At 55.7% G+C, this 23308-nt stretch overlaps 1 protein-coding gene across 1 annotated transcript; it reads right to left on the reverse strand.

Moving 5' to 3' along the window:
* Window positions 1-531: 531 nt before the first annotated feature.
* Window positions 532-20274, reverse strand: PITX3 (paired like homeodomain 3). Its single transcript, XM_084290436.1, has 4 exons — window positions 20070-20274; window positions 7733-7873; window positions 3311-3516; window positions 532-1993 (listed from the first exon to the last, which is right to left on the reverse strand). Exons 2-4 carry the CDS (start codon window positions 7839-7841, stop codon window positions 1430-1432), a joined length of 879 nt encoding a protein of 292 aa, XP_084146562.1. The 5' UTR covers window positions 7842-7873; window positions 20070-20274; the 3' UTR covers window positions 532-1429.
* Between the last annotated feature and the right edge of the window lie 3034 nt (window positions 20275-23308).

Genomic DNA, 23308 nt, shown 5'->3' on the forward strand with positions numbered 1-23308 from the left:
AAAGTAAAATATCAGGGTTGTGCTTGCCCCGAGGTACGTGCCCCATGGAGGAAAAGGAGCCTGCACCGAGTGGGGCTGTCCTGCACTCCATGGTCTGCGTAGCTTCCTTGTGCCCTTAGAGAAACCCACCGTGTCCCTCTGCATAGGTTGAAGCAGCAGGTCCTGCTGTGGTGTGTACATCCCAGGAGATCCAGCTCTGTTTTACAGCATTCCCAACGTAAATAGCATGGGGACAGGCCAGCTGGCCGGGTTCTTGCAGCCGGCCTCTCCTGGAGGTGCTGTTTGGAGCCAGGAGGGCTGCAAGGAGCCCAGAGACGCTGGCCCCATACAGTGAGTTGGGGAAACCTCAGCAAGGAGAGGTTTCCTCCTGGGCCACCCTGCCTGAGGATGCTCGCTCTCACCCAGGCTACTCGTGCTCCACTTCTGAATCTTTAGGTGCAAGGTTGTGCTCTCAATAACCAGACAGGCGGAAGCCTTAGAGGGATTGTGCCAACTTTTATTTTACTTCCTTTTTTGAAATGGGATTTGAGGAAGGGAAGGAGATGTGCAAGGGGGAGTTGATTGTTGCAAAAGGGATGCTTTGGATGTACACTGGCAAAGGTATTCCTGTCTGACTGGAAATGACTGAAGCAGTATAGCATGACAGGCAGAACGCCGCCTCAGTGGACATGATTGCTTTATGGGGGTTTTTGGTTTAAGGTCTACTTCACGGGTTATTTCATGTACAAAACAAAAAGGTGTATTTTATTACATATGTTTATATATGTATTTGTATATATACATCATATATATATATACATACACATATTTTATATCCTTCCAACTCCCAGTTCCTAAAGGCTTCAAGTCTGAAGGGACATGCCTATAAATGCACTACAGAGAGATGCCAATCAACTGCAACTATGCTTTCTGACCATCTGCCAGATAAATAGGCGGGCGAAATGTCTTCCACCGAAATCTTGCAGGCGTGCAGGGAGAAGGGCTCGGCTGAGCACTGAAGAGCAGCCCCACGTCGCCCCGTCCCTGTTTCCCATTACTGGCTCTCCTGGGAAAGGGAGGGTTTGGGGTCAGACTGAAACATGCTGAGCTTGGCTGTCTGTGGGCCAGGCGCCCTGCCCGCCAGGGCTCCTGCTTCCCCGTGGGGCTTCCAGTAGACTGTTTTGGTTTCCTTACCAAGAGGGAGGGTAAGGGGGTTGGTGGGCAGGGAGGGAAGGGGTTTGGGAGGGCAAAGACAGTCAAAATTCACCATACGATAGTTAGACAAATCTTCATAGAGGTCCGTCTGCCCGCTCGCCGCGCACTCTCTCTCTCGCGCTCTCTTGCTCTCTCTCGCTTTCACTCTCACTCTGCAGGACGTACGCTGTTGTAGGGCTAAAGGTCTCCTTGTTTCAGGCTAAGGTCAAGTCCCCGGGTGGTGGCGGGCAGCCCTTCATACAGGCCTGTCCACGGCGTATTGGCAAGGGCTCAGGTTGGAAGCAGCCGTCTGCACAGCCGGGTAGGTGAAGTTGGCGTGCTGCTTGGCCTTCAGCCTCAGGCTGGCCAGGCTGGAGTTGCACGTGTCCCTGTACATGTAGGGGCTGGCTGTGGAGGCGTACGGACAGGCACTGGATGAGACAGCGGAGTTGAGGCTCGGGCTGTTCAGGTTGTTGATGTTTCCCAGGTTGTTGAGGCTGGAGGCCGGGACCCCAGTCACCGCGGAAGGGACCATGGAAGAAGGCATGGTCATGGAGGCGATGGAGCTGGGTGGGGAGAACATGGGCTGGGAGGAGAGGGGACTGACGTTCATGGAGTTGAAGAATGGGAAGCTCTTGGCCGAGAGCGGGCTGGTGGCGAGCCCCTTGGTGGCCCAGTTGTTGTAGGAGTAGCTGGAATACATGTCGTCATAAGGCTGCATCAGTCCGTTGAACTGGGCTCCGAAGCTGTTCTTGCAGAGCTCGGCCTGCTGGTTCCTCTCCCGTTTCCTCCACTTGGCTCGGCGGTTTTTGAACCAGACCTGCAAGAGGGGGAGGAGGGAGGGATAGAGTCACTGCGGGCTGTCCCTTGCAGGAGACCTTGCCCCAGCCTCTGTGCCCAGTGAGACAGGAATGGGAGAAGGGCTGGGGCTGTTCCCAGAGAGCTGGGAGGCTGAGCATCAGGAAGGGGTCGCAGCGAGGTGTCTGGGCTGCAGGGCCATCTCCTGGGGGGAGAATCACCACCTGGGTCAAAACCCAAGCACAGCCACTTATAATACACCGAATAATCTTAGCGTATTTGGGGCCACCTAATTAATGGTGGTGTCCATGACTTACTGCAGGCACCCAGTCCTACATCACTGTGGGGATGTTGATGCCAGAGAGTGGTGCTGGTTCTACACAGGTGGCACATCCATGAACCACCGCTGGAAGACTTTCTGGCCTCTGCTGTGGCTTTGACTCACAGGCCCTGGACACTGCAGCTGCATGGGGGTTGTTTGGCATAAACTAGTGTAGGAGATCAAGGAGTGACTAAGGATATGGCCCGTACTTGATTCTTGTTGGCTCTAAAGGGCAGGTGTGCATCTGTGTCCTAGCATGGGCTAGCAGAGGCAGCCCCTGCTGCCCACCTTCTGTGTGTGCTGCTTTGCCCACTGCACTAAACTAACAAATGCCCTTTGCATGGGGAAAAGGGAGGAAAACAGCTTTGGTATTACCAAGTGTGCACAGCTCAGAGGCAGGGGGTGGGGTTGTGTGACTTGGGAGCAAAGCAGTTGGGGGATGCAGCTGGAGAGCTGCTCAGCTGAGGAAATAACCTTTCTTGCTTTGACTTCACCTCAGCCTCAGCTGGGTGGGCGCTAGAAGTCTGTCTCATAACAGGAAAATCTGTTAGCATTGGAGGGACTCAAACAATATAACTTCCTGGAGCGTGGAAGCTGCTGGAAGGCTATTCATGGTGCTGCTAACTCATATTTCTAGTAGCAGAGAGAAGCCCTCGTTCCAGCTGGAGCCCTGCCACGCCATGCCTGTGACTGCACAGTGGTTTGGGAACTCCAAAGGGAGCCCTCCAGTGAGGCTGGGGACGATGGTACCACAAGGAAGGGGTTTGCTGGGTTGGAGAGCTGGCTGGTGGGGCAGGGCTTGGGCTCTGGACCTCCCTGTGGTACTGTAAGCTTGTGCTGGGTGAGGAAGGCATGGCCAGCACAGGCTGTGTGTTTCTGTGCGTATGGATGTGCCAGATCTCAGCTGGAGACCATTGTGAGGTGCTTTCTAGAGGGGGGAGTGTTCCAGCATTCCTCATGCCTTCCTGGGTTTGGGGACAGCTTGTGCATGGTAGGGTGAGAGGGCTGCAGTCCTACCCGCACTCGTGCCTCCGTCAGGTTGGTCCAGACTGCGATCTCCTCCCTGGTGCTCATGTCTGGGTAGCGGTTCCTCTGGAAAGTGGCCTCCAGCTCCTGCAGCTGCTGGCTGGTGAAGTGAGTCCTCTGCCTCCGCTGCTTCTTCTTCAGCGAGCCGTCCTCAGGGTTGGAGTCGTCCGTCTGGTTTTGTTGGGACTTCTCAGTGTCTGTGAGGGAAACAGAACGGAGAGGTCCTCAGAGTGAGTTTGGGGGCTTGGATGTGTCGGGGAGCCTCTCCTTGGGGCTGCGTGCCCCTCTGCTGTGGTCACCAGCAGCTCCAGCAGCACCCACCAGAGGAGCAGTCCCACCTCCTTCCCTCGCCCTGCTGACCGAGTGTCTGCCTTGCACCACACCCACAGCGCCCTTCATAAAAACCAAAAGGAAATTGTCATTGATGGCACAGCAAAAGATCAAATAGTGTTTTTGCAGAGATTTGAGTGGGGAAAGGCAGATTGCTAGTGATGGCAAGTTGAGGATCTTAAATTAACTAAGCCAAAGAAACACAAACTTCTATCCTTCCATTACTTTTTTACTTAGGTGCGCATATTTTTATTTAAAAAAGTAGGAAAAGGTCTCTCTTAGACCTCACTATGAATTATTTGAGCATCTCCCTGTCCTTCCACCCTGTCTTTCTCATTCAGAGCTCCCTCTCTGAGAGGTTGTGTCATTCATTTCATCGCCCCTTTGGTGAAGATCCTGAAACTCTCTGCTGGCTGCACCAATATCTAACCACACAGCACTGCTCGGCCTCCTGCCAGTCACTAAACCCAGACTGTAGTGTGCCTCCTCTGAGCTTGGGCTGGAGGTGGGCAGTTTGGCCAAACCAGGCACCTCCCTCTGCCACAGCCCTCACCCTGCAAGTAAAAACTTCTACCTCTTCGGTAGAGGATATTGCAGCTGAGTCACTCGGTGAGCGGAGGACAGTGAGAGGGGAGGGAAACTGCAGATTTTTTTTTTCCTTAAGAAAAAAGAAAGGGGGAATTCCCTGCCAGGAAACAAGACAAGTCACCGTGGAGTGAAATTATTCCAGATAAAATGAATCACTGCTGATGTTCACCACCACCTTCTGCTGATCAAGGAGCTTCTGATACACTTCCAACTGAAAATCGGGATTTCAGCAGGAAGGGGAGGTGTTCTTTTCCAGTGTGAAATATTCCACAAAACCAAATAGAAATGGTTGCAAACAATGGCCAAACCATTGCATTCAGGAGAAGAATCTTTTTTAAAAAAGCCTGGCATTGTTCCACTGAGTTTCAGATGAAAAGGGTTTTTTGTTTGGTTGTGTTTTTTTTTTAAGTGGAAGCTAGCTTAAAAGGCTTCAAAGTCCAGAAAAAATCCTAAAATGGAAGCTGTCCTGGACAGCCCATTAAGATGCAGGGAAGCAGAGGACCCTGGAATACAGCTGGGTGAGGAGAAACGGTACTTCAAGGCCAATGGATGTGCCCTTCAAAAAGTAAGTCTCATAAAAGCCAAATGGAAGAGAGAGGCCCTAAGAAGAGAGACTGAAAAGCACCCAAACACATGGCAGGGAAACCTCTCCATGCCATTCCCAGGAAAATCCTGTTTTCTCCAGCACCTGCTTTTTCCCAAGGGGAGCAATGCTGGGGTCCCAGGAAGCATTTTCAGGAGAGGTGATCACCCTTCACAGAGGACAGCCTGAGCACGAGCCAGAAGAGTGTTGTTTCTACGGATATATGATGTAAGGAGTGCAGCAGTTCCTGTATGCTCCCTACTATCCACCTCCTGTTCTATGGCATGTTTAATGTTGCTGTTGGATATAAAGAAGACCAAGTGCATTGTAATGCAAGTAAAACTTAAGGTAGAAATTTTGTTAACTATGGTCATGGCAAAAGAGCATCCAGACAGCATCTCCTCTGCTCCTGTGGTCTCAGCTAAGTGATTACAGAGACCTCACCTCTGTACTCTTTCCAAAAAGAAGGAGAGGTGAGGAAAAAGCTGTTCCAGTGTCAACAAGGCCAGGTGCCCACCCTAGGAGGGGTGGACTCATCAAGTAGTGGGCTTGTAGTCTGCAGGGTTGCATGCACAGCCTCGGCAGTGAGGGCTGGAAACCATCACAGGCTGCTGGCTTTGGGTTGAAAGGAATGTTAGTACAAACTTCTTAGCCGACCTTTGAAACCTTCAATATTAATAACTTTACCATCTCTTTACCTGCCAACAGATGGCAGAGAAACTAATGCAAAGAGAGCGAGTTGGCTGTGTAGAGCAGCCCTGAGACTGCTGGAGAAGCTTCTGCCATGTGTTGGCTCCCACCAGCAGGGCACAAGCTGGTCGTGCTGGGCAGGAAGGCACCATCTCCTGCTCCCAGAGCCAGCACAAGGCAGTGTTTCCAGCCAGGCTGGACCAGCAAAAGAATTTTCAGAGTGCATTCTTGTAACAGAAGAAGCCATAAGACCTGGAAACAGGACCTGTAGGAGCTGGCTGTGGTCTCCCGGTGCTCTCCTTGCTGCCATGAGCATCCTCGTGCAGAGATCCCACCTTCAACAGAACTGTTGGAAGCATGCTCTTGATTATTTATTTATTTTCTCAGTAGCAGTTATTGCCAAGGGGATAAGTCTGATTTCTCTAGCTGAGTGCTCTGAGCCAGTGTTGGAAGAGGGAGATTCCTGCATCACCCATCTCTAAAACAGATTAAAAAGGGAGTGATGGCACCACATCTGAGCTAGTTATTAGGAATGGCTCAGTACAGATGAAGGGACAACATTTGGTTTGTTTGCTCATCTGCTAAGTCTGGGTTAATTAAGAGCCTGATGCATACATGGGGTATGTTCCCACAGGAGCCCCTGACACGTGGATTTCAAAAGGGGCTGCTGCCAAAGAGGAGGCTGTGCCCAAACTGGGAGCTCTTGCTGACAGCTGCCCTTCTTCATGCAGGAAGAAATTACAGCAAAAGGGAATGGCAACGGAGCAAAACCCACTGGCCAACAGTTTGCATCTTGGTGGAAGAGCTAACCAAGCATCTTGCTTTGGTATTCATCTCCTCCATGCCTTCTGGAGTAGGACTTCCCCTAAATCTTGTGAAGTTGAAGTGGATGTGGGAATCCTGTCTCTGAGTCTGGAAAAATCTGCAGCTGTACCTTCCCCTTAGTGTCCTCTCTGTTTCCACACCTGCTGCCTCTGGCTCTTCCTGAACGTTGCTTACAGGGAACACCGTCTTCATTTCTGCTTCTTCTCCAGACAGGGAATGTGCTCTCTGTAAGGCATTGTGGTGGGACCAGCAGCGTGGCAGTCTGGGGGGAGCCCAGGAAGAGCCCCATGGGCTGCACTGAATCCACACCGAGGAGCTGGCTATAGAAAATATCCTCCTCTCCCTGCCTCTCCTCCTGCCTGATGAGAGCTAACAGAAGGGGGTGTTGCAAATGCTCAACACCATCAGAGGATGCTGAGGATCTCAGAAAGCCCGGACAGAGCAGGCTTCTGCTCTGTTCCTTACCATCTCTTGCTCTGCAGATGGAACAAAGGAAAAGTGGGGCTGGATTTTTTGTGGGGAAGGCAGGAATCTCCAGAAGTGACGTACCACAGTGCTGCGCCCTGCCCTGCCCTGCCTGTGCTGGGGACATATGCCTGGAGTAGCTGCCATCAGCCTCCCTGGTGTGAGCGCGGGAGCTGGCAGCCCCCGTGCGCAGGTAACGCTGGCACGCGGCTGCCTCCCAGGGTGACCTTATTTCTAGACTATGTAAGACAGCGGGGAGTGACCAGGCACCAAGCATTTATTGTCGCCCTAAAATAGGCTGTGGGATGCATCCCATGCACGTTCGCCCACTCAATGAAACTCCTGCAGTCATGGCTGGAATTAGCTGCTCACGCCTAATGGAAAAAAAGAGAAGTCCGCTCCTAAATTGGCAGTTCTGTGCAGGGGCCGGGGGGCTTCATCAGGAAGGCCACTCGGATGGAGATGCACGCCATGCATCCCCAGCAGCTGACGAGGAGCCACTGAGCCTGGGGATGTGCCCAACTAAGGTACGCGCGCAGCGAGGAATTCGGAGGGTGGATTCTCCGACCATAGCTACGATGCTGCCCCTGTGATGCTTGCTCCAGGGAATTTTAATCTGCATCATTATGCTGATTAGCTTCTGCATGCGGGTGAGCCCGGAGGCTTTACACGGGGAGCAGCAGGCTGGCCCCAGCCCTCGCCTCCCCTTGTGCGGGTGCTCTTCGGGGGAGCTTTGCATCATCTCTTCCTTTGACTGAACCCGGCGAGTTGAGCCCAAGGCCAACCTAACCCACAGCATGGAAAGCTTCAACCCAAGCACTTCAGCAGCACCCCCTGCACAGGCGATGCTCACCCCACGCCTCCCCCTGCTCGCTCTCTGCCCGCCGGGTCCCGCTCTCCCACTAGGGAGGGTCGCAGGGCCTCGCACTCACCGCTGTGGTCCTGCCCCTTGCAGCTGTGCTCGTGCTGGGGGGTGCCGGAGTCCGAGAGCGACAGGGCCGGGCTGCGAGCCTCCGCGTCTGCCAGCAGGTTGAAATCCATGGGGCAGGAATGGGCAGCAGAGGAGGAGGAATCTGAAAAAGCAGGCACGGGGCGGTTAGGGAGACGGGACCTGTGTTCCTGACCTCTCCCCACCCACTCGGGGAGGGACCTGCCAACCCTTGAGGGAGAGCAAAGGATCCCTGTGTGATCCTCGGACCCCCTCTGAGTTTCCTGGCTGGAAAATGGAGATGCCAGGCTTTCTGCTGAGCTCCCCTATAAATCAAAGATCATCTAGCGGCACTTCTATTTGCAGCCTTCAGAGAAAGAGCCTCCAATTTATAGGTGACATTCAGACTGAAATAGCAACGCCGGAGCATGCTGTGTAACGGAGATCTGAGGAAGTGGTTCTGGGCCAGCCAAGGGCTGTTAGCACCTTCCCCAGACATCCCGCCTCTCCCTAGCCTCCCGCCGCAGCTTTCCTGCACTCTCCTTCACTTCCCAGCAAGCTGGCCGGGCACAAGCAAAGCTCGGAGACCGTGAACATGGACAAACACACGTGCACGCCCAACAGAAAGCTGCCCCTGCGTGTGGCACTGGGAGGAAGGCACGTTGGCCTGCACGGAGGCTGCCACAAGCTGGGTCAGTGCAAATGGACTCCTGTTGGTTACAGAAGGACCTCTGCAGCCTGAATTAACACGGGCATCGCGTTACACGCCCTTGGGTGCTGGGGGGATGAGTGAGCCCGGCTAGAGCAGCAGCTCGCTTCCAGCTTTGGGTCATCTTGACCAAAGGCTCCCCAGCACCTCTTCTACGGCTGTGGGCCACCTCCCTCGCAGAAAGCATCCCAGCTGGGGAGCTGCTCCTCACAGTGTAGCCAACACCAGGACTCCCTGACCTTCCTTTTCAGTCCCAGGGCCAATTATTCCAGTCCCAATCCTCTAGGTCTCCATGCCCTCCACCTGTGACTACGTTGCCTGGAAGGGTTTGGTTGAGAGCTGCTCTACCCAGGCCTGTGTTGGAGTCTCATGAAGAGGCAGGAGTGAAGTAGTAGGGGTTACCAGCCCAGCCACGTCACCTCGGCAAGGTGAGCAGGCCCCGTGTTAGCCCCTAAGTCCAAGTTTCAGCTCATAATGCTGCTGCACATAGTATGTGTACTATATACACAGCAGTTTCTAAGCCTTCTGTCACTCAGTGGCTGTAAACGTGTGCCAGGACCAGCGGCCTCCAGGTACAGGGCTGTGGGACCAGGTGTTTGGGATTTCCAAGCTACAGGTTGCAGTCAGTTGGGAAGGTTGGTGGAGGATTGCACGACCCCTCTAATCCACACGTATTGGGACCGGGCTGACTGGAGGCAGCATTCATCTGGTCTGCGCTAGCCTTTAAACATGTAAACAAGAGATTAATAACATAGCTTTTGCACCTCCTTTGGAGGTGGATGACAGTGACTAAGAATGTATTTTCAGAGCTGTCTAAAGCCTCCTGTCAATTTGAGCAGGGCTGCTGCTGGGGCCCTTGGCAAAGGCAGCCCCTGTACCTGCAGAATGCCTGCAGGGCCGCAGTGAGAGAAGTCATTCCTAGCGCCGGTCCTGCTGGTTCCTGCAGCAAGCCGTGGTCACGAGAAGTTCTCCTCGCTCCCTGGTGCCCCTCCATCCCCAGCCCCTGCTGAACCTCAGTGCTGGCCCCAGCCCCGTTCTGAGAGCAGCATCCCTTGCTGCTTTCCCAGACCTTTGCCTCCTCCGGGCTTTTTGTCTCCTGTTGGACAGAAGCGGCTCTGTGTTTGCTGTGGGACTGGTTTCCCTTTCCCCCTCATGGCTGTCTGACCTTTGGTGTCTGCAGGCCGCGTGAGCTCCCGGCAGCAGCGGGGCATGGCCCTGTTGCTTTCTGCCGTGTGTATGCACACAACGCGGTGTGACAGGGGCTGAGTTTTCTTTAATACCTTTGCATGGAGTAAGGAGAGTCCATCTGCTGCTGATATTGCCATGGCTTTTAGCATGGCTCTTGGAATTATGCAGAAACGCGCAGTGAATTAATTCCCTGGATTAAGTCTTGATTAAGATGTGTGTCACTTTGCTGTCTCAGAATTTATTAAGAGCCCTTCTTGAGGCGGCGGCAGATGGAATTTCTGCCCAATGTTTGTAGATGATAATTTCCCCTCTTCTACAGCCATTTGCATATGATTGCATCTGTCAAGCACAATTTCCTCTCTTCGAGGGCTTGACTCTGCACTGGACCAGATTTAAGGAGGAATTCAGACTCCTGCCTCACTGTAGCTGCAGGACAGCATCCTCCTGTGCACGGTCCTGTTTGCCTCGAGACTCTTGCTTGTCTTGCTTCAGTTTCATCTGTGCAAACTGCAGTGGAGATATGGAAACCAGGAGGGGAGCAGTTTTACAGACCTTTATAGGTGTAAATGACAACATCAGGCTTGGAGGAAGCCAGCCCCAGTATTTAGGACTCCCGTCCCATCCCTCACTGCACCCGTGCAGTGGCTGTGTGCTTGATCTGAGCTGCTGTGCACTGTAGTGTGCTTGGCCTGCCCCAGGGATGTGCTGGGGACCTGGACTAAAACTGGTTGTAAAGCGTGGCCCATATTCAAGCTGAATCCAGGACTTCTGACTCATGAGCAAGTTTGCTTTTTGAACCAAAGATAACGCTATGAGGACTTCAGAGAGGAAATTTTGTGTGTGTGATTATGTACCTACTACAAGTGCCCTGTGCAGTGGCATCAAGCAAGGCCCTTTCAGCTTGTCGTGGGCAGAACAAACAAAAGCAAGAGGAGACCTGCTCTGCACAGCCATGGAGGGCTGCAGGATGGTCTGAGCTGGGGCTAATGTCCGAGCTCCGCACTGGTGTATTTAGCTGGGGACACCCCCTGCTGCCAAGACAAAGGGCTGTAGGTATTACTCTAGATTATACAGCCCTTTCAGATTTAATTAAAGGAGCTTTCCTCCACACTGGCTAGATCTCGCTGTAGGCAGAGACATTAAGAAAGTCGATGATAAACCTTTGTGGCATTCCTACCAAGTCGTTTGTTCTCAGGGAGTTACTGGAATTGGCACCTCAGAAGTGTCTTTAGATAGCATCAGATTTATTGTTGCCATCTGAGCCTTCATCTCATTTTCTCTTAATGTAAAAGGACCATTTCTTTAGGGGCAGCTTCTGTACTTGTAATGTGGAACCAGACTTGCTCAGTTTTCAGTTGTGTAAAATCACCCCTGGCCCCCAGCCTGCTCTGGCGCGTGTAGCTCCTTCCATCTACATACTTCACTGCTCCCATGGTAAAAGGTTCCCAAATCTGTAACAAACAGGTCTTTTCTTCAGGCCGCCACCCGTGCGCATCCTCCCTGCTAGCAGGGAGCAACAACTGCTGCTGCCTGGGTGCTGCAAAAGGCAGCGGGCACGAGGTGCAGCATCTCCGGCCAGCCAGGGGGGACACCTCGCTCACCCAAAAAAGAGCAAACGAGGGTCCCCGTGACCTTCCTCCTCGATCTCAGTAACATGCTGCTCCATCGCCCGGGAACAGAGATTCCTCCGCTTGTTTTTTTTGGAGGGGTGGGAAGGAAACATAAAGGCTGACTGCAAGCCAAGCGGGGCTAATTATAGCAGTGGCTTTGGTGCTGTGGGTGCTGCCCACGGCGAGCTACCCCGAGACTGACAAGCGCGCCTTGCTGAGCTCCCCGCGCTGCCACCGCGGAGTGGGCCACAAGCGTGTGCCCGCTGAGCTGAGGCTCCTGCAGGTTTGTCCGGGGGGAGAGGCCGTCCGTCTGGTCGTTTGATGCTGTTTGCCTTCCCCAAAAGGGTATGCAGGGAGCTGGCAGTTGGGATCCCAAGGGCTGCCCGTATCCCCTTCTGCCCGGCGAGTTTATCTAACCATATTTTCTGGAAGAGGATCTGTCCGCATGTACTTTGGTCCTCCTGGGGGTTGTGCTCAGGTGGAGCTGCCCCTGCCTCTGCCCTACATCAGAAAGGAATGGGTTGGGGCTGCCCTGTCCCATCTTGCGAGAGATTTTTGCTGTCCCAATCCATGTGTTTGTGCAGGACAGTGCCACGCAAGTGTCCACGGGCTGGAGTCTCCAGTGACACAGCGTGCATGGCACACAAATTGCACACCGAGCTAAGGGCTGACACACGTGCTGCCTGTGAGGGCTCCTTCCCTGCAGCGAGAGAGCAAGAAGGGTGGGATGTGAGACAATAATCTTCTCTTCCTCGAGACTACAGAAATACAGCCACAGGGAGACCAGGGTCATCCGCTGCTAAACCTCTCGGTGTAACTTTAAGTCTCTAATCTTAATGGAATTGCAGCAGGAACCAAGTGAGACCATTAATCACTGGAAGATAAACAGCAGAGCTAACCGGTTACCCAGAGTGCAGCCCCGCTGCGGGCAGGAGAGCTGCCTGCCTGCCTCCAAAACCCTGGGGCTGCCTGCAGCCCCTGGCTGGCCGAGCAGTGCTTCCAGGCGCGCGCTCACCAGAGGATCACGAACTGCCAGCGAGGGCTGAGTCACAGTTTATAATAAACTTTATTTCTCGATTTAGTCCTCGCGGTGCGGTGCTGACCCCTGAGCTCTGGCACGGGGTGTTTTTGTAGCAGTGTGTGCCACTTTAAAGCCTGGAACATTTTTTTCTGCTCTCCCATCGGTAGGAATTGCCAAAGCTCCCCAGGGTGCTTGGTATCTGATCGCTGTCGGAGCGAGCTGTTTCGAGCTGCAAGAGCATCGCAGGCAGCGTGGTGCCATGCTGCAGGGCTTCCCGCTTGGGCTGGCTGCAAGGGGCAGCCTCTCTGTTTCTGTCTGTTCTCTTCATCATCGGAGAAGCTCCTGATAATGTGGGCTAGGGTAGAGGATAGGGAGATAAGCAGTGTCGCTGACTTGGCTTGTAATGTAGGAAAAATCTCTTGGCTGCTCTGAGACTCCATTCCTCATCTCAGAAATGATGTTAATGAGCCTCTTTGAGCTGTGAGAGGCAATGAAGCAAAATTCCTTTAAGTGCTTCCAGATCCTCAGATAAGAGGTGGTAGGGAAATGCACAGCCTCACTGGACCCTGCCTGATGCATTCTCCAGGGGCTGGGGGCAGCCTACAAGGTGCGAGCGAGCCGCTGGCTTCCCGGGCAAGCCCCTGGACATGAAGGAGGGTGATGGCCAAAATGCCCGCTCTGGGCAGCGGAGGGTTAATAAAGTATTGGTATCATGCAGGATTATCACAGTGGAAAGGTCCAAAGGATTGACAGATCCGTACCTCTGTCTGCAGGGAAAAAAGTCTGCACCATGACCCTGCTGCAGAGAAGCGCCTCTGCATACCGTGACCCACACATTGTGGATTGCTCTCCTCAACGCTTCCACCCAGAGGGATTCCTCTGCAGACCCCGACTGCGGCAGTCCCTGCCGAGCTCAGCTGCAGGGGGCAGAGAGATCTGCGGAGCCAGGGCAGCGCTCCTTCACTTGGCCTGTGCCAAAGAACGCTTGGGCCCCCACCGGAGCCGCCGTTAGCCCACCTGGATAGCTTCTGAAATGATGCCTGAAGCTTGGACATGAAGAGCTAATCATAATACAGAAGGGAAGCCCTGCCAGACTTTCTGCAAATTTGTGTTTTGTTTTTTTTTTTTTTTTTTCCCCTAAACAAAATGTTGATGCTGCGTTCATCCTCGTAGGAATTGCAGCGTGGGTCTGGCTGTGTCCAGCTGCCTTCCCTGCGCGCCTCGCACGCTGCGCCTCGCCTGGGCGCGCAGCACCTTGGCTCCATCAGCCGGGGCTGCGATTTTCTTTCTGACAGACTATGCAGCTACATTAATAAAGCTGCACTTTGTTATGGCTTATTTTGTTTGTTAGGCATCTGGAACAAAATAAATCAGCAAAGGCTTAGTTTTGCCAGAACGAATCGCAGTTGCACAAAGTTGCTGGCAGTGTCAGGCTCTGTAGCACAGGAGTGCTGGGAGTGTGCTTTGTGGGCGCAGGGAAGTCCTCCAGAGAAACTAATCGCTTTGGTCGGGGAGAAAAGACTGATTTGGGGGAGAAATTCTGCCTGAGAGCATCTCACGACTGAAATAAAAAGCAGAGAGAGGGGGCTCAGCTTTGCTGATCCCTGTGCACCCTGGCAGGCTGCGCTCGCAGCACATCTGCCTGCATCTGTATGGCAGCAAGCAGCACAGCTGCGGCTGAGGGACTCCTGTTTCCCTTTGCACGCACAAAGCACTCGTGTTTGCACAGACAGAAGCTGGGCAGAAATGGAGATGGGAGCGAGACAGCGGTGAAGCAGCGTCGCTGGATCCGCTGCTTGCGCCAAGGGCAGCGGGCCTGGCATGGGCGCGCCGGTACGCTGCGCTGCGTTTGTTTGGGTGGCTGTATGAGTTTGAGCGATTATTCCAGCAGTAAAAGGGAACTGGCCCAATGCCCGTGGCGGATGCGTTCACGGCAGAGCTTCGGCGTCCTTTTGGTATCTCTGTGGCTGCAAAGTTGGCCCGTTTGAGGGAGGCTGGGGCTGAGAGGCGGCGCTGGAGCTATGCGGCTCCAGCTGCCATCGGGAGCTTTGTATGCAGATGGAGGGCAGCAGATGACTCAGATGCTACCAGGGATGTAAATGATTCTCACAATTAGTAAACAAGCTCAAGAAAGCCCCTAATCAGGCGGGTGATGCATAGGGCTGAAGGTCGGGAAGGCTCCGCCGTGCAGCCGGCACGTCACACCCTTTATGCGTCTCCGACCTTGGCACGCTGCGAAGCCGCCCGCGTTCGCCGTCAGTCAGCGTTTCTGCAATAAATCCTCCGCAGAAGTTTGACTCGGTCATAAACATTTGCTCCGTGACAAAACTTGGCAAAAATGGTGGGTGGCTGGAAAGAATCTTTTTTTTGGGGGGAAGTGCCGCCGGGTTGCTGTTTTAAAAACCAGCGGGGCTGCAAAGGGGAGAGGAGTTTGGCTGGGGGTGCCACGGTGGCCGAGGGGCAGCGCTGCTGGGGACACCAACTGGAGCCCCGACACGGCCAGCCGGCTGCCAGGGCTGCGTCATCCCAACACGCAGAGCCGGCAGAGCCGATGTCTGGGCTGTAAGGTTTCTCTGATTATTATTTTTTTTCCTCCTAAGCAATTTATATTTCTTTTTTTTTTTTTTTTTTAAGTGCTCTGGCAGGAACACCCTTGCAGGACGTGGGCTGCCATGAATAAAGCAAGCAATGAGCTCAGACCGCAGCATCCCGAGCAGGAGAGGAGAGGACGTGCGGCAGCTGCCAGCACCCCTCTGGGGAGGGGGGGTCACTGGGACAGATGCTGGAGCTCCCCCCACACACACCCACCACCTTTATGGACCTTGCAACATGCCCCGAAGGTCAGCCTGTTTACCCAGACATTGTGCAGAGGGGGACGAGGGGGGATCGGCCCTCCCCACTGCAAACACGGCTGGATCCAGCCCTGCAGCCTTGTGCAAGCGGCCCACGCTTGCAGGATTGGGCCCAGGGTGCAGAGGGAACCTCTCACCCCGCAGCAAGCCGTGCCGTGCCGTAAATCTGGGGGCACGGAGACGTGGGAAGCAGCGGAACCCGGCTTTGAATGTCAGGGTCCTGAAATGCACTGCGCTGCTTAAGGACTGTGTGCAAAGTCTGGGCTTTTTTAGCTTTAGTTTTGTTTTTTTTTTTTAATCCTTAGTTTTTTCCATCTGTTCCACGCTGCATCCCATACAGAGCCCTGGGAGGTAGGCATTTTGGGTGGGTAATGAAGAAAGCTGCAGATCCATAATTACTCATTCAGCCTGGCCCTCGGGCAATCCCATCAAAGTGGTTCAGAGAAAAAAGGGCCGGGGCAGAGGGAAGCCAGCACTCTGGAAGCAGCTCGGGTCGCAGCCCCTCGGCCCGACCGCTGCGGGGACACGGAGAGGCGCCTCGGCAGCCCCAGCCCCAAACCCCACCGAGGACAGCCCGGCACCGGTCACAGCGTGCCAAACACCCCAGCAGCCCCTCTCCCCCGACCACGGACGAGCTCCTGCGCTGGCTTCTCCGCACCGATACTAAAATCGTGCTGAAAACCCCTTCTGAGCAGGACACACAAGTACGCACCGCTCAGCGCTTTGCATGTGAAATTTCTCCCTGGTTAAGTACAGCTCCGCACCCAGCCTGACTTCTATGGCTCAACATATATCTCTTACATCCAACATTTTTATTTATTTATTTTTTAAAATTATCACCACGGATCCAGCTCTCTAAACAATTTTCCTCTTTTCTTTTGGTGGAAAAAAATCCACAAATAAATCCACAAATTTACTTTAAAAACTAACCATGCAATAAATGCGCATCTCAAAAAAAAAAAAAAAAAAAAAAAAGCTTGTAGAACTGGAAGTTTTGGATATTGTGGCACCAAAAATAAAACTGATGGAACAAAAAGGGAATTTCATGTGGTTTTCATTGTCAAGTCTAAGCTCAGAAACAAACAGGAAATAAAAATGGCTAAAACAAAAGAGATTTCTTTTAAAGTATGTTCAAATCTAAGTGGGGAGCTGGTTTATTTGGGAGGCATTCTCTGTTTATTTGTTTTTCAGAAAGATGAGTAAATAAAAACGTCCACACGCAGACAGGTCAGCTTGATTTATGGTTAAGCTCTCGTGCTTCTCTCTGGTCAGTTATTATAAGCACTTCTTAAAATTTAGCCTTGCAGAAACAGCACCCTGAGAAGGGGCAGGGAGGGCGGCGAGGCTGGGGCCGCCGCTGCTGGAAGGGAGATGGGAGGCAGGACGGAGGGGGAGGAAGGCTGGAGTCACCGCGGACTCGCCGACGATGCCTTTCGGTTCATCCTTGTGCTCTTTGCATTTCTGCAGGCAGCTCTGCTGGGGCTGAGCCTCCCAGCCCACGCCGTCCCCCCGAAGCCCTGCTAGCAGCAAATAGAGGCATCTACTTAATGCATTTATTTAATAGAAGTGGTCTGCGGGACCAGCTCTCAGGCTTTGGGATGGTTGAAGTTGTTTGCTGGGGAAATTGGGGTTCACAGACAGGTGTCTCACTCATGGGAGCTCCGACTGTAATTTAGGGGTTGAATGGGACAAATGCAGTACCCCAGGTCTGCTTCAGCTGAGATCATGAGTAGCTACAGAACCATCAATGCATTCCTGAATGCTTTGAATGGTTGAAAAATCAGATGTGTGAAATTAATAGCAGCTTCTGCACTTTTAGCTATGCTTTCCCTACTCTTGTGCGCGGAGGAAAAGGGTGCAAATGTTTAATTTCTGGCAGAGCCGTGCTTTGGGAGACAGAGAGCATCGCGACGAGGGTGAGGGGATAGAGGCAGCATGTCTGGCTCTGTGCTGGGCTGCCGGGCAGGGCAGTTCTGCTTCCCCTCTGTGAGGTGGGTAACGTTCCCTCCTGCTAAATCATCCAGCAACCCGCCTGCGGGAAGGCTCCCGAGGAAAGACCAGAAGGTGCAGTTTGTCAAAAATGGGCACTCCGAGCTCAAACTTGTTCCCATCAAATCAGCAGGAAATTTCCTGCTCAGCATGTGGGGAACCGGCCTCTTCCCCAGCCTGCTGGGCAACACCCTGGAACTGGTGGGGACAGCAGAGGAGGGGGCTTCCCTCCCCAGCTCCGTATCTCTATTTAAAGCCTAATAATAATGGAAACGCTTCTCAGCCTCCATCCAGCTAGCAATCCTGGTTCCTTCCCCAGAAGGACTCGGGATTTGGTTGTTGCCCACACTGAAAACCAGCGGGGCTGTCTCCGATGACCCCGCAGCAGTACCAGCCCTGGGCCGGGGGGGCCGAGCCAAGCCCTGCCGCGGGAGCGCCCCGCTCTGCGCTCCGTCCCGCTGCGCCTCCAGCTGCAGCCTGCGGGCTGCCTTAAATGCCCCACGGAAGCCAAGAGCTAATAACCAGCTTCATTCAATTCCCAGTCACATTATTATCCAATCTGCCAGAGGCATTAATATTCAGAGGTGAGCCGGGCGGGAGGGCAGGGGCGCGGGGAGCGGCACACAAAGGGGAGGCGCGGTGCGGCGAGGCTGGCCTCGCAAATCCTTTCTCCGGCTGCCTGAAGCCCCCAGCCCTGCTTCAGCCCCGTGCTGACCAGAGATGTTTTTTCCCCCAGCCTGGAGGCTGACTGTGATGCTGGTCGGTGGAGGCAGAGGGCAAGCTGATGGTAGCCCAGCACCGTGCTCCCCATGCCCCCAGCCAAAAGCCAGGTCCCAGGCCTGGCTCAGCTCGGTGTCCTCGGACCCCAGCATCCCGTGACAAGTGGGGACCTCCCCCCTGCAGCCAGGCCCTGAGCAAACAGCAAGGTCCCGTGCTCAAATGGCCAGATAACCACCGAGCCCGCGCAGAGATGCCGCAGCCTCCTGCTCCCGACCCTGCAGCCTCATCCCACTGCCTTCCCGAAGCGGGGTGTGTGGTGTGAGGCCACCAGCGATCCCCACAGGGGACTTCATTCCCAGCCCAGGACCTCCCCTGTCCCCAGAGCCAGGGCACATGTGCCAGGTCACGAGACAGAACTCATGTCCCCGGCTCATCTCATCTTCCTTTTGGAGCTGTCTCCTAGATCGGGTTTCTGGCTTTTTCTTTTTGGCAGTCTCCAAAGTCAGCCTCACCTCTCAATCTCGGGGTTTTGGGTAGCATCTGACGATAGAAAAGATGCGACTCTTTTTGCCGACTCCCCACAGGGTACACAAACCACTACTTGGCAATTCAGTGGAAGTTTTTAGCTCTATTAATTGCCTGAATTAAGCCCTTTTAGAAATGCAACAGATATCACACTTTTAAACCAGTACAGGAGAGCTCAGTTACTGGGACGTAGGTGGGTTTCATGGGTAGAGCCCAGCCTGCAGGTCTTGTGCAATCCCCGTAACATGAGGAAGAACACTGCCCTTGCCCACAGCCCCCTCCGGGACGCCAGGGACAGCCATCTCCTGCGAGGGCTCCCGGTAGGGAGCACCGGGCATGCTGCGGCCATTTGCTAACGAAAACCAAACCCTGCCCCGTTTCTGCAAACATTTGTGGAGCCTGAGAGCAGCTCCCGTGCCCTGCTGGTCCCTCTGGAGCCAGCAGGCAGCTCTTTGTCCCTCACAGCAAGGCACGACCGACGCCTGAGCAAACACCCATCCCTCCGGCTCACCGACACGCCACGGGAGCGGGGGGCTCGGGGAGACCCCGGTGCCATCGCCAAAAACGCCGTCCTTTCTCCTCCTTTGGAAGCTGGGACAGGAACAGGGGGCACGCTCCCGAGAGCCCCCTTCCTAAACTGCTGCGTTCAGCATCTCTCCAACTGGCGGAGGGCACGAAGCCACCCCAGCCGGGCACCCCGCAGGGCACAGAGCGGGACCCCCCGATCCGCCTGGGGAACACCGAGGTGGGCGCATCCCCGGGGCGCTGCGGCCGGGGGCTCGCTCCCGCGCCCCTACAGCCTCCCCCGCCGAGCCGAGCCGGCTGGGAGCGGTGTGCGGAGCCGGGGGGGGGCTGCCCGTCCCAGCCCGTCCCGCTCAGCTGTCCGGGGGCTCCGGGCCGACAGGTGTGCCCCCCTCGGCGGCACCGGCCCGGGGCCCCGCCGCCCCCCCGAGCCGGCTCCAGCAGCTGCAGCGCAGCCCCCCCGGCTCTCCCCCCGCAGCCCGGAGGGCTCCGGGGCGCCGCTCCGCTGCCTGCCCGCGGCCGGAGCCCGACAGCCGGCTCTGCCCGGAGCCTTCCCCCGGGGGCCAGTCGGCTCTCTCGCTCCCGGTCGGGACCCCGGCGGCGACGGCCCCCGGGAGCCCCCGGCAGCCCCGGGCAGGTTCGCCCCGTCGGCGGGGGCCGGGCTCGCCCTCTCCCCGGAGCTGCAGGGAGGTCGGCCGCGCTGTAAACAGGCGGCAGCCCGTTACATAAATATCATTTATCCAGCTGTCCAGAAGCCGTCGGGCCGCCTTCCTTTTCCCAGGCGGTGTCTCCCCGCTCCCCCGGACCCTGCAGACAGCCGATCCGGCAGCCCGTTATTTACGGCGAGCCCCGGCTAATTTAAACAGCCCCTGCCCCGCTCGCCCGAGTGGAAAATGCCTAAGTTTAGCAACCGCCAGGCGCTCCGGGAGGGGCCCGCGGCGGCCCCGAGGGGGCGGCCGGGGCTGCGGCGCTCCGGCGGCGGGCGGCCCGGGGAGCAGCTCCGCCGCGCACGGCCCCCGGGGCCGCTGCTGGAGCTCGGGGCAGCTCCCGGTGCTCCCGCTGCCCCCCGGGGTGCCGGGACGGGGGGTGCCGAGCCCGCGGAGCCGGGCGGAGCGCCCCGAGCCGCCCCGCCGGGGATGCTCTGGCTCCGCCGCCGGTTTCGGCGGGGAGCGGGGGGAGGAAGCGGGGCCGGGAGGGGCACTTACGGCGGCTCCAGGCGCGGGCTCGGCTGCTGGGCGGCCTCAGTCCTGCGAGCGGGGCGAAGCTGCTGCCCCCCGCCCCGCCGCCCGGGCTGCTCCGCCGCCGTCGGCGAGTAAATCCCGGGGCTGGGCGGGCACTCGGCGCCTCGCTGCCGGCCCGCGGCTCACGGGGAGGGCGCCGGCCGACTGCCTGCCATTCACCCCGGCCATTCACTTTATGGCGGCCGGCCGGCGCCCCCCGCCAGCTGCACCGGGCGCCCCGCTCCCGCCCGCCCCATTCCAGCTGCGCGCCCGCCGCCGCCCGCCCCGTCCAGCGCCGCCCGCCCCGCCCCCGCCCCGCGCCCCGCCCCGCCGGCCCGGCGCGACCAATCGGAGCGCGCCTCATTTGCATCCCGCCGCGCCCCGGCTCGCGGATTGGCTGAGGCGCGCGGCGGGCCTCGCCCGGCCCGCGTTGGCCACGCCCCGTCCCGGCAGCGCGGGTGCTGCCGCCGCCGGCGCCGCGCCAGGGCTGGGGGAGCGGCGGCGCCGTCGGGGGCACGGGCACGGCACCGCCACCGGCACCGGCACCGGGCACTGCTCCGGGCCGTGCCCTGCCCGTGCCCTGCCCGCTCCGCTCCGCAGCTCGCCGGCCCCCCTGCCTCCCGTCCGCCCCACCGCCGTGCACCGACGGCTCCGGCCCCGAGGTGTCCGCCCCGGGATCTCCGCCCCGCCGTCGGGGCTGAGGCTCGGGGCAGGCGGCTCCTCTCCCTGCCGGGATCCTGCAGGAGCAGGAGCGGGCTCGGCCCCGCCGTCGGGCCCCGGGCGGGTTTCCTCGGGGTCATTTCCCTGGCAGCGTGCCGCCGGTTTATGGTGCCAAAGGTCCCCGCGGGCTCTCCCCCCGACGTGTTTTGGAGATTAGGGGATGTTAACCCCGGTGATTTACGAGCCGTATGGATGTGATGTATGGAGGGCAAACGCGGGCGAAGCGGCACAGGACATAAGGAGGGGTTAAGCAGACACGGGCGTTACGAGTTACGGTTCAGAACCACACACAAACACGTTAATTCAGTAGAAGCGTGGAGAGTTTGAGAAGAGTGGGCAATGCTGACATGCTCGTGAGAAATTACCGTGTTTTTATACGGGTGGCACTCTGAGGTTCGTGTCTGCCCCACTGCTTCTGGCCTGCCAGAAATGACAGCAAACAAGAGCACAGCTTTTCCCATCCCCGCCTTTAACCCATCCTGGCACAGGCTCCTCTCCATCAGGAGAAGCGGGCGCAGCACGGCAGCATTAGCACTTTCCCAGGACAGTCCATCCCTATCTGCACGTGCCTCAGGGAAGCTGAAAACCCAGCTCTGGGGCTGTAGCAATGGAGGGGTGGTGCTTTGAACTGCCTGCCTGCCTTCCCCTCCAGACCTTTCCCCGTGTGTAGCCTGCAGCAAATACAATTAGTGCTTATGCTTTAAAGTAGTAATGAAGCAAAGGTATTTTTAGCTATTTCCTTCAGGCAACTGGAAATAAGAAGCAGCACCACGTCACAAGCTTGCTCCCTGTGAAGTGCAGCACGAAGACTGCTGGATTAGAGGATCTGGGGAGCTGAAGTGGGAGGCTTTCACTAGGACAACCTCCTTGCAACCGCCCTGTTGCATGAATGGTCTCTTTGGGAGGGAGGGCTCTAGCATTTGCTGTTGAAATGTAGTAGCAGCCCTTGTGCTTGGTGCCAAGACTTAGCGGTAGTTCATCTTGTCTTGCCAGCTGGAGGATTCGCTGCTGCAGAAGAGACCAAGAACTTCACCTGTGTTCAGGAGACAGATGTTACTACTTTGCATTAATTAGAAAATAGAAGGAGGAAAAAAAAAAAAAGCAAAAAAAAAAAAAAAGCAAAAGCAAACAAAACCCAGAGCAAACCTGACTCACATCTTGGCAGAGAGATGGGATGTGCAAAAGGAGGGAATTACTCAGCACGTTAAACATACTCTACTTTTTACCAGCTGGGAGGAGTTTGTTCTCCAAGAAAATCCTGTCTCTGCCACAGCCAAATTCAGCTGTTCTGCTGCTCCTGGAGGGTGGTGGAGTTGTTGATTGTTGACCATGGTTTCCACCTTTGTGTCTTAACTAATCTTTTAGCCACGCTGGTGCCATGCCCTCAGATGCCTTGAAGATCAGGAGCAAGGCTTGAATATGGCTTGGCCTCCTGGGATAGGTGGCACGGGGAGCGGAGGGTGGGTTTGATGCCTTCGTGGTGGCCAGGGCTCCCACTGCTGCATGCTCTTCTAGCTGCTATTTGCCAGTGTTGTGGGCTTCGTGCCCAGGTGTATCACATAGCCATAGCCTAGCCAAGAGGTGACGAAGATAGGACTGACTGAGGTCAGGCTGCTCCTGCCAAAAAGGCATGGCTTCTCGTGGCCAAGCAGAGACAATGGGAAACGTTACATCGGGATGTTTGTCTGGAGAGCTTCACGTCATGGGGAAATGCAGACACGGGGAAGGTAGAACAGCCGGGAGGATGTTTCAACCCAATGGGACTGCTCTGCAGCTTCAGTGTTGTGCTCTGTAGAGTTTCCAGATAAGGATTTTAGTATTCTCGAGTGTCTCAGTTTAGCTCTGTTGCTTCAGTTGTAGGTCCTGGCCTGAGTGCAGATTGCACCAGATGCAGAACATCAGTTTCCATTTGGAGAGACTTCAGCTGGCTGTGGGCTAGCCTCTACCTGAGCTTGCTCTGGAAAGGAGCAGCTGCTGAGAACAACTGCGTTCAGTGTTTAATGGCTTTTTCATTATTTTTTTTTTTCTTTTTTGGATTCTCAGCTCTGGGGAGAGTGACTGCAAGTAGTTCCTAGCCACGACAACTGCTTCTACCTTCTGAGCCAAATCCCTCTCTTTGCCTTTTTTCTGGAGACCTCACTGAGCCTTAGAGAAATAGCAAAAGCCTCCATGAGAAGGGGGTGGAAGTTCAACCTCTCCCAGACTATTTAACCTGGTGGAAAATTCCCGTGTTGCGTGTGCCTGTGTGTCTGAAATCTGGCCTCTGTGGATGACCGCAAACTGGCAGGAGCTGAGCAAGAGTAATGGACCGTGCAAAGCTGGTCCCGTCCATCAGTGCAGATTGCAGAGGCTGAGGTGGTTGGCAGCACGGATTTGTTACATTCTCATCAAAGCTTGTGGGGAGCAGGCTATTGCACTGGCAATCTGGTCCTGAACGAAGGCTGCCACGAGCAGTTGGAGTGCCCCATGGAAACTGCTCTGCACAACCAGCTGGCTGCTCGTGT

The sequence above is a fragment of the Netta rufina genome (genome assembly GCF_964035555.1).
Source record: "Netta rufina genome assembly, chromosome: 7".
Lineage (NCBI taxonomy): Eukaryota > Metazoa > Chordata > Aves > Anseriformes > Anatidae > Netta > Netta rufina.